Source organism: Chrysochloris asiatica, unplaced genomic scaffold, assembly GCF_000296735.1.
Source record: "Chrysochloris asiatica unplaced genomic scaffold, ChrAsi1.0 scaffold00146, whole genome shotgun sequence".
NCBI lineage: Eukaryota > Metazoa > Chordata > Mammalia > Afrosoricida > Chrysochloridae > Chrysochloris > Chrysochloris asiatica.
The window spans coordinates 7,780,857-7,791,588 of NW_006408664.1; the positions used below are offsets into that span (position 1 = coordinate 7,780,857).

Consider the following 10,732-nt stretch of genomic DNA (forward strand, 5'->3'; position numbering starts at 1 on the left):
TAAAGTAGAAGAGGGTCAACGAAAAAGAGGAAGATGCCCTTTTTCGATGAATTAACACAGTGGCAGTAACAACTGACTGAAATGTAATAATTTTGAGGATGGCCCACACAGGACCAGACATTGTTTTGTTCTGTTATGCATAGGGTCACTATGAATTGGAACCAACTCAATGGCACCTAATAACAACATAACATCAATGGAGGCTGTCCACTTATCCTGGAGCATACCCCTTCCCTCGTCTTCAGAGAAAGCAACTTTGCATCTCTCTGAGTGTTCTTACAATAGCTCCCTCTATCTCTGAACACCTCGGTTGGGAAAGCTTCTCTAATTGTAATGATCCTTTGGGTTATTTGGGGTTTACATAGATAATCCAGATTAAACTCCCCATCTTCAAGGTCCTTTACTTTATCACCTCTACAAAGTCTGTTTTCCTGTATACAGTAGCATTCATAGGTGAGTATCTATATTCCGCTTACCACACTGCCTTCATTCAGAGCAATTACTGATTTTCTAACCATGCTATCTAAGCTGCCTCCTTTATTTCTGCACTCTTCTTTTCCATCTGGACAGTGTTCTCTCACCATATCTTTTTTTTTCACCACACCAAATTTTTCTGATTGCATTCTTTTAAAAATTGGACTTAATTTCTGCACCATGGACTTTCTTTTCTTATTGTATATCCATACATATGTGTGTCTAATTCTCATAGTCCCCTAAAATCTTCCAAAGGAATCAACCTCTTGATAATGAGGATGGTGATGATATTGAAAATGAAGACACAGTTTTTCAAGGACTTTTAGAGGGAGATCATTGCAAGGCTAGCAGAAATAGTCTTAAAGGTAAGCTGCTATACTGTTTAATGGAATTAACTAAGAGTTCATCATTTCAAATTTTATATCACTAAATTTGTTTTAAATATGAATTTTTGCTAATGATGAGCAAGATTCTGGTTTAGAACAATAATCTGAGAGTGTTTCTGCTTCTCACAAATCATCTAATCTATCTTTTAAAGACATGATGTGCTTTAATAAAGATTAATGCTCTGCTGCAAATAAACAGGATTCATATAATCTCACCAGACATAATGATGTGGAAAGACTAAGGAGGACAAATAAAGAAGTCTTTGTACATTTCCTGTGCTTTAAATTCCTCACAGGCGAGACCATTACACAAGGTGAGTATCACAACAACATAATTCCTGAGTGTGATGGGAAAGTTGATTTGCTTATTCATATTATTATTCTGCTAAGTTATCAGGTGTTAAAACATTTTTTACATTGTTCCTAATAAATATGGAACAGAATATAGCAATTTAGACTCTAGAAAAAGCAGGCTAAACATATTCCTATGCTGCCAGATTACTGGGCTGAATTTCTCCTGTAAGAGGCATATTATACTTTATTCTTTCTGAGAATCACAGGCTTTTAGAGAGCAGGCCATAACTGCAGTTCCTCCCAATAGAGGGAAAGAGTTGGGCTGGAGTGGACTAGTAGAAATACGGTAGATCTGAGTTGAGGTATGCTACCTTGAGTATGTGATATGCAGATGATACAATCTTTCTTGCTGAAAATGAAGAGGACTTAAAATATTTACTGATGAAGATCAAAGAGCACAGCCTTTGATATGGATTACATCTCAATGTAAAGAAAACAAAAATCCTCACCACTGGACCAATAAACAACATTCTTATCAATGGAGAAAAGATTGAAGTTGTCAAAGACTCAATCTTCCTGGATCAACTATCAACACTCATGGAAGCAACAGTCAAGAAATCAAATGATGTATTGCATTAGGCAAATCTGCTGCACAAGGCCTTTTTAAAGGGTTGAAGAACAAAGACGTCAGCTTGAGGACTAAGGTGCACCTGACCCAAGCCATGGTATTTTCAATAACCTCATATGCATGTGAAAGCTAGATAGTGAATAAGGAAGACCATAGAAGAATTGATGCATTTGAGTTATGGTGTTGGAGGAGAATACTGAAAGTGTCCTGGGCTGCCCATAGAACCAACAGATCTGTGTTGGAAGAAGTGCAGCCAGAGTACTCCTTGGAGGCCAAGATGGCCAAACTTCGTCTCTCATACTTCGGACACATTGTCAGGAGGGACCAGTCACTGGAGAAGGATATCATGTTTGGTAAAGTGAAGGGTCAGGGATAAAAAGGAAGACCCGAGCGAGGTGGATTGGCCAAGTGGCAGCATCAATGGGCTCAAGCATGGCAACGATAGTGAGGTTGGCCCAGGATCTGGCAGTGTTTTGTTCTGCTGTTCATAAAGTCATTATGAGTTGGCACTGATTCGATGGCACCTAACAACAACAACAACAACCCTGAGTAGCCAAAGAAATCATTGGTACCTTTAAGAGTATGACAATCCTGTGGGAGTTTAATGATGAAGCAGTTAGTGAAATATAAATACATTGTTAAGCCACAACTGCACACAATTAGCATCATAAGTCAATTGGCAGATATTTAGATATTTGGAAAATTATTATCTCAGTATTCTTCGAAGGAGAGTGTGGTGACTTTATAGGATAAGCACTGGACTGCTTGCTGACCACAAGGTCGGTGATTCATGTTCACTAGCTGCTAAGTGGAAGAAAGATGAGGTTTTCGTCTGCAAAGAGTTAAGCCTTGGAAACCCTAAATGGTGGTTCTGAGTCAGAATCCACTTGATGACCCTTAAGGCACCTCACAGCACAGTACTTTGAAAGTGCAATAAATACAATAGAAATGATCAAAGCTGAGAGATATCAGAGGTAACAAGTATAATAAATCATTCTAAGACTGTTAGAATCCTGGACAATATGCAGAAAAATAAGTTAGATGTTCTCTGCAGAACATCTTAAAGGTTTAAAAAAAAAAACCTCTTTTTTTCCCTTTGTAATTGCCATCAAGTCGATTCTGACTCAGGGCAACCCAGTGTGTACCAGGGTAGAACTGTGCTGCACAGGGCTTTCAGTGGCTGATTTTTTAAGTAGATCTCCAGTGCGTTCTTCTAGGCGCCTCTAGGTGGGCTCAAACCTCCAACCTTTTGGCTGGTGTTGTTAATCATTTGCACCACCCAGGAACTCCAAAGGATTGCAAAGGACACCATTGCTAGGTTGTTTTGGGAGACAGAAGGCAACAAGTCAAGATCCCAGGCACTGAGATGCAGTCTGGTAGGAAAGTTCAGACATTACACTCAAGTCAAAGATAAATAAATACAATTATGAAATGTGGATGACGCACAGAGGAAATCCCTTTCAACTAGAACTAGGAAAGTCTTTTCTTAGAAATGTACCTTTGGAGCTGAATCATAAGCAAGGAATAGAATTTTGGCAGAATAGAATGTGAAATGGAATTTGCCAACTGACTCTGAAATCTTATGGAAATGTTGTTGTTGTTAGGTGCCATCCAGTTAGTTTGGACTCAAAGTGACGTTGGCATGCACAACAGAATGAAACACTGCCTAGTCACATGACATCCTCACAACTGTTATGTTTGAATCTATTGTTGCTGTCCCTGTGTCAGTCCCTTTAACTAGGAGTCTTCCTCTTTTTTATTGAGCCTACATACCTTATGCTGTGCATAAGGTTGCTACGGGTCGGTACCGACTCAATAGCACCTCACAACAACAGCACCTGCTGTGGTGCTGTGGGTTAATGTGCTGGATTACAAGGTCAGTTTGAATCTCAAGGTCAGTGGTTCAAGCTCAGCATCCTCTCCTTGGAAACCCTATATAGGGTCACTATGTGAGTTGGAACTGACTCAATCACATTCAACACCACTTTACCAACCATGATGTCCTTTTCCAGGGACTAGTCCCTCCTGATAATATGTCCAAAGAATGGGAGATGAAGTCTGGCCATCCTCACTTTTAAGGAGCTGCGAAAAAAAAATGCCAACTATTCCTCCCACCACACATACTGCTCAACTGGGTTAGGTAATTCATGACAATGGCCACACACAACTCAGAGGTTATGGGTTTTATTAACAAGTTACAATTTGAGGTCAGAAATGTTCGAGCATAGTTCTTCCAACCATGACCACAGGCAGGCCACTCTCTGCCCAATCAATGTTACAAAATTATTTTGTTGTTGTTAAGTGACATAGAGTCAGTTCCCTCTCATACTGACCCTGTGTAAGGTTTCTGAGGAGAAACTGGTGAGCTTGAATTGCCGACCTTGTGGTTTAAACCAACTTTGCAGTCCAGCGCATTAACCTACAGCACCTCACCTAGACTCCACAAAGTTCTTTTAGGGGTGCTAATAAATATCCACAGGACACACCACTCTACCATAAGCCTCAGCCTGAAGACACTTGGCTCTAATGCTGAGGGTCAGCAAACCTAGCTCCCCTCATTAAGTTCCTGGAGGCACCACATTCTACAAACTAATGTCCTGCCCAAAGTCACTCTGCTTTACTTGCTCTGTGAGCTGGGAAGCCCAGCACTGTGTCTCATGCTTTCGCTCCTGGTTTTGATACTGTTGTTCCTCTGCTATTCCTCTGCTGTCACAGCTTTCTGTCCCTGGGTAAAGGAGGTTCAACATGCAGGGATCTCAGGACTGAAAGGATGTACTCAATTCCTGACTTTTATTCTTTGATGGGTATAAGTTCCCTGCTCGTGCTGCTGAGATGACTCATTATATACCCTGATTAGAGTTCCAAGTTTTTACAATCACATTGAACGCCTTTAACCACCCACAACTGAATCGTATTTTCTATCAGCATCTTCCCCATCCTCCTTTTACCTAGGAGGGCAAAAACACTGTTTGGTGAGAGTTACAGATTATGGATAGAAGAGTCATAGGAAGTAATTCACTGCACTGCAGGAACATTCTGGCTGTACTTCTTCCAAAACAGATTTGTTTGTTCTGGCAGTACTTTCAATATTCTTGAGCACTGTAACTGAAATGCATCAGTTCTTTTACAGTGTTCCTTATTCATTGTCCAACTTTCAGTGGCTACTGAAATACCATGGCTTCGGTCACCTTTCTTCAGAATAGGCACAAATGTGAATCTCTTCCAATCATTTGGCCAGGTAGCTTGTCTTCCAGATTTCTTGACAAAGATGAGTGAGGACTACCAGTGCTACATCCATCTATTGAAACACTTCCATTTGTATTCTGTCAATTCTTGGAGACTTACTTTCTATCAATGCCGTCATGCAGCTTGGACTTCTTTCAATAACATGGGTTCTTAATATACTAACTCTTGAAATGGTTGCGCATCAACCAATTTTTTTGCTCAGAACTCTGTATTTTTACATCTTCTTTTGAGGCTTCTTGCTGCTGAGATAACTCATTATATACCCTGATTAGAGTTCCAAGTTTTTGCATCAAACGCCGTTAACCACTCACAACTGAATCCTATTTTCTATCCGCATCTTCCCCACCCTCCTACCTAGCAGGGCAAAAACACTGTTGGTGGGAGTTACAAAGACTATGGATAGAAGAGTCATAGGAAGTAATTCACTGCAGGAACATCCTGGCTGTACTTCTTAATTTCAGTAATAGAATGCAAGTAAACTTTTGCTGAAGTTAACTTTAAAAACAGTTGCAACAATATTGAAGATTTGCCAGGATTGAAGGTGGATTCAGAAGAAACTTTGCTGTTGTGTGTGTGTGGTTTTTTTCTCTCCATCTATCATATTAAGGAGCTCTGGTAGTGTCGTGGTTATGAATCAGAATGCTAACCTCAAGGTCAGCAGTTCAAAACTACCAGCTGTTCTACGAGAGAAAGATGAGGCTTTCTGCTCCTGTAAAGATTTGCAGCCTCGGAAACACTATGCAGGGTCACTATGAGTCAGAATCAACTCCGCGGTTCTTAACAACAACAATCATGTTATTTATTCATTTAGTTGCATTTTTGTTTTCTTTATTTTGAGGTGCAATCTGAAAGCTATAATCTTAGAGCTTCATCAGTAAGTTCCCCAAGTTCTTTTGGCTTTCAGATAGCAAGATTGTGTCATTTGGATATCACAGGTAGCTAATGAGTCCTCCTGCAGTATTAATGCCACCACCTTCTTCATATAATTCAATTTGTCAAATTATTTGCTCAGTGTATTGAATCATGTGGCACTGTCGGTTAATGCGCTGAACTGCAAAAGTTGGTTTGAACTGCAAGGTTGGCAGTCAAGCTCACCAGATGCTCCTTGGAAACCCTATACAGGGTCATTATGGGTTGGAACTGACTTGACAGCACTTAACAACAACAACAACATCAACATTGACTGTATAAGTACTGGGGCACATCTTCCCTGATTTTAAAACATTCTGTATCCCCTTTGTTCTGTTCAAACAACTGCTTCATGGACTTTGTACAGTTTCCTCATGAGTGCAGTTCACTGTTTTGGAATACCCATTCTTTGAAATGAGTGTGTTCTTTCCTTCAGGTTTTCTAGCTCCAGATCTTTGCACATTGCATTATAGTAGTTGACTTTGTCTTCTTGAGCTGCTGTTTGAAATTTTCTGTTCAGTTCATTTACCTCCTCATTTCTTCCATTTGCCATGGCATCTCTATGCTGGAAAGCACGTTTCAGAGTTTCTTCTGACACCCATTTTGGTCCTTTTCTTCTTTATTGTCTTCTTAATGAGATGATCTCTAAATTCAGGTGGGGTATGTTCAAGGTCATATTTTGGCTCTCGAGGACTAGTTTTAATTTTCCTGAACTTGCATATGACTAATTGATGGTTCATTCCAGTCTGGCTTTCATTTTTCCATTTTCTCTTTCCAAAGATGTAGTCAATTTGATTTCTGTGTATTCCATCTGCAATGAAAAAAAGTCACTGGTCTTGCAAAATTCTATCATGCAATCTCCAGCATCACTTCTATCACCAACACCATATTTCCAATGATTGATCCTTTTTCTTTGTTTCCAACCTTTGCATTCCAATCAGTAATTATTGATACATCCTGATTGCATGTTGGATCCGTTTCAGACTGAAGAAGTTGGTAAATTCTTCAATTTCATCATAACTGGCTTTAGGGTTGGTGTGTAAATTTGAATAATAGCTGTATTGAATGGTCTTCATTGTAGGCATATGGACATTATCCTTTCACAGACAGTGTTGTACTTAAAGATAGATCTTCAAATGTTCTGTTCAATGATTAATGTGATGCCATTCTTCAATTTGTCATTCCTGGCATAGTAAACCATGTGATTGTCAGATTCAAAATGACTAATACCAGTTCATTTCAGTTCACTAATACCTGTGATATTGATGTTTATGCATTATATTTCATTTTTAACTTCCAGTTTTCCTAGATTCACACTTCATACATTCATAGCAATGTCTAGAAGCTGGAAAAAGAAAGTAGATTCTTACATGGCGGCTCTAAAAGGAATGAAAAGAATGTAGCTCTGACAAAACTTTGATTTTTAGTCCATTGACAATGAGTTTTGATCAGAGTTTTCTGAACCCCAGAACTGTAAGCAAATAATTTTGTTTATATGTGTTCAATAGCAATGTTATTAAACGATAACCGAATAGGTTCCAACTCACAGTGACCTATGTTCATCAGAATGGAACACTGCCCTGCCCTAGTTCATCCTCACAGTCATTGCTATGTTGGAACCCATTGTGACAGTCAATGTGCCCATCCCTCTCTTTGGGGGGTGTTCTCCTTTTTCACTGACCCTCTACTTGGCCACACATGATGATCTACTCCAGGGACAGTTTTTCCTGATAATATGTCCAAAGTATGTGAGGAAGTCTCGACATCTTCACTTCTAAGGAATATTCTGGCTGTGCTTCTTACAAGACAGATTGGTTCCTTCTTAGGCAGTTCATAATATATTGACTATTTTTGGTCAGCACTGTAATTCAGAGGCACCAATTCTACTTCAGTCTTCCTTCCTTATTCACTGTCCAGCTTCTGCATGCATATGAAGACAACAATAGGAAAATAACACATGAACCAACTGGCACAGGTTGCTCCTGCTGTCCGCTGTGCTGAGTAATGAAGTACCCCGTCTGGCACTCAGAAGTCTTGTCTTCTGGCAGCATAATGAAACTGGCGGGATAACTTATTGGGTTCCAAGTACAGTAGAATGTCAGGACCCTCAGTTCTTATTTTAGTAAATAAAACTCATGGACTGTTGTTATTGCTAAGTACCATTGAGTTGGTTCTGACTCATAGCGAACCTGTATAGGGTTTCCAAGGAGCAGCTGGTATGTCTGAACTGCTGACCTTATGCTTCACAGTCCAGTGCTGATCCTGAAATATGCTTCAATTTTCTGACTAATAAATTTGCTTCAAATAAGATATCACTTGGATAGATTTCAACATTAAAAACTGCTCATGATTTATATTTGGTTAAATAGTTTATGGATAATAATAATCATCATAGTAGAAAACAAAATAATCATTCTTTACTACTTTTATTGTGTTGTAGAAAATATTCAGGAAAATACATCCATTTGTAAAATATCTGTTTGTAAGACTATGTTAAAGCAGATTTAATCATTAAGCAATATTCTGTGCTTTGTTCTGCTATTTAGTGTCAGAGCCGTAAATATTTTTCTCAAAGAACAGTATTATGGGAAAGGTATTTCAGTTGGTTTGATTAATTCCTAAAGCAAGTCTAGGGCATGACTAGGAGTCCTAAGATAATAGTATCATCAGTTCCCATTAAGAAATTTGAAGGAAGTATAAATGAGCTTTTAAAAGAAATTGGGAAACTAGGCTGTAAAAAGAAAGAACCGGAGAAAATTGCTGTGCAATCAATGCATTTATTTTACAGCAAAAGCAAGACATGTGGTAAATAACTTAATTATGAAACCCACAAATTAGTAGCTGGTCATGCATGCATCTGAGGGTGTGTGCAAAACCAGGTTATTCCCAAAACCAGTGTGCAGATTTGGTGTCTTCATTATCCAGGCCACCCTGAATATTTGTTTGTGGTGGATTTCCAACACACTCACTTTCTTAGCTCAAAGCTCACACACTAGCCGTCTGTAGTAAATAAACAGTCTTGCATGCAGGACTTTTCTCATTCTGTAGTCAAGGACACTGCACTGCAGTGTGACCAGATGCAGATACATCAACACAGAGGCAAACAGGACAGTACTTCTCCTTACCTCTCCTTACTCAGTTGGCAATCTTTTCTACAGTTCTAGGGGATAGGAATGTCAGGTCAGGCAATGTACCATGGATCTGAGCTCATTCTGAGGGAGATGGAGCTGTTTCAACACAACCAAGCAAAAATGCTGGCCAGTAATGACTGTGTGAGACAAATCTCCTGACCAGCAAGTAGACCCTTTAGGTCCCTAGACTAAAGTTGGACTCAGTAAATTATTGAATGAAAGGTATAGACATTTTGGGGATCCTACAAAAGAGAAGTAGTATAGTGGGTTACAAGTTGGGCTACTAATTACAAGTTCAGCGATTCAAAACAATTAGCTATCGTGAGGGAGAAATATGAGGCTTTCTACTCCCATAAACATTTACAGCCTTGGGAACCTTGTCCCGGCTTGCTATGACTCTGAACTGACTCCATGGCATACCATCACCACCACCAACACAGAAGGGATAAGAGGCAATGGCTTGGTTCATGCTGCTTCATGTGCATCCCAGTCTCATCTGGATGCAAAGTCAGAAATTCACCAAATATCAGCGCTGGGAAGGCTACTGCAGTGCCCTCACCTTACAGCAAGATATGTGGCAGTCCAGAGGTGAAACAAGTTGTTTAAGAACACAGAACATCACAGTGGCAGGGTTAAATAAGAAAGCAGTATCCTGCTCCCCATTCCAGAAGGCTAACACATTATTTAGTCAAGTTATTCAACAAGGAAAATAACACAGTGTAAATACTTTAATCCAAAGAAGTTCCAAGTGTATTTGAATACATACAAATCGCCTATTTACTCTGCTTAGTAAGTTCTTTGTTCTTTTCTCTCTCTCACACACACATACATACTCACACACAATTTTGGTAAATGAAGATTTCTTACTATATTAAAGACAGAATCCACACCTCCAGGATGGCCTTTACAAAACATAAAATATGCTTCTCAGTTCAGTTCTTTGTGTGAAGTCTGACAAACTGGCTTATTTTCTAAAACAATGGGTGGGTCCGAAATCAGAAGATCATCCTCCCCAAAGGAGGAATTCTGGTCCGTATTCACGAAGTTGGGAATGTCAAACTTCATGAGCCTATTGAGTTCCTCCTCTGGCCTGCTGCTGCTTCGGAGTGCTTCTTGGAATTGAACATCGCTGTCGAGGGCTGTAGTCTGGTGACAAATTTTGGGCCTGTCTAAGTGGTCCACCTCATTGATGTAGCAATGAAAGAGAGACCTGGATTCCTCGTTGCCCTGGCGAGAAAACAACTTTTCTGGTTCCAGGGGCCTTCCAAAGTCTGATACAAAGCTGTTCATTCTAAATCTCTTTTCAGAAGATTCTGAGTTGCTATAAAGGAAAAAGACAATAAAAGACTGTTTACATGCTGGTTAATTCACCTAAAAAAGTCCTCATTTTCTGCACAGAAGGCAAGCCAGCCTATTTTCATGGAATACCTATCCAGGGCATCCAAAGAAACATCAGAAATGAGAGACTTATAAAAATATAAAAATAAACCCAAGGCAGGAACTTAGTGATGAGAGCTCCTAGAGTAGGGGTGGAGAAGCTCTTAATGCCAAGGGTCACTTGGATATTTATAACATCATTTGTGGGCTATAGAAAACTATCAATTTAAAAATAAGCTTGCTATATTTGGTCAAACATTTAATTAACTCACTCCTAATGTGATGGC

General features: G+C 39.5%; 1 protein-coding gene across 1 annotated transcript in view; it reads right to left on the reverse strand.

The window, feature by feature from the left end:
- Positions 1–9,995: 9,995 nt before the first annotated feature.
- The window catches only part of MRAP2 (melanocortin 2 receptor accessory protein 2), a 27,830-nt gene continuing 27,093 nt past the window's right edge, over positions 9,996–10,732 (reverse strand). Inside the window, exon 3 of the mRNA XM_006870648.1 lies at positions 9,996–10,389. Coding sequence (XP_006870710.1) covers positions 9,996–10,389 — 394 coding nt within the window. The remainder of the gene's footprint in view (positions 10,390–10,732) is intronic.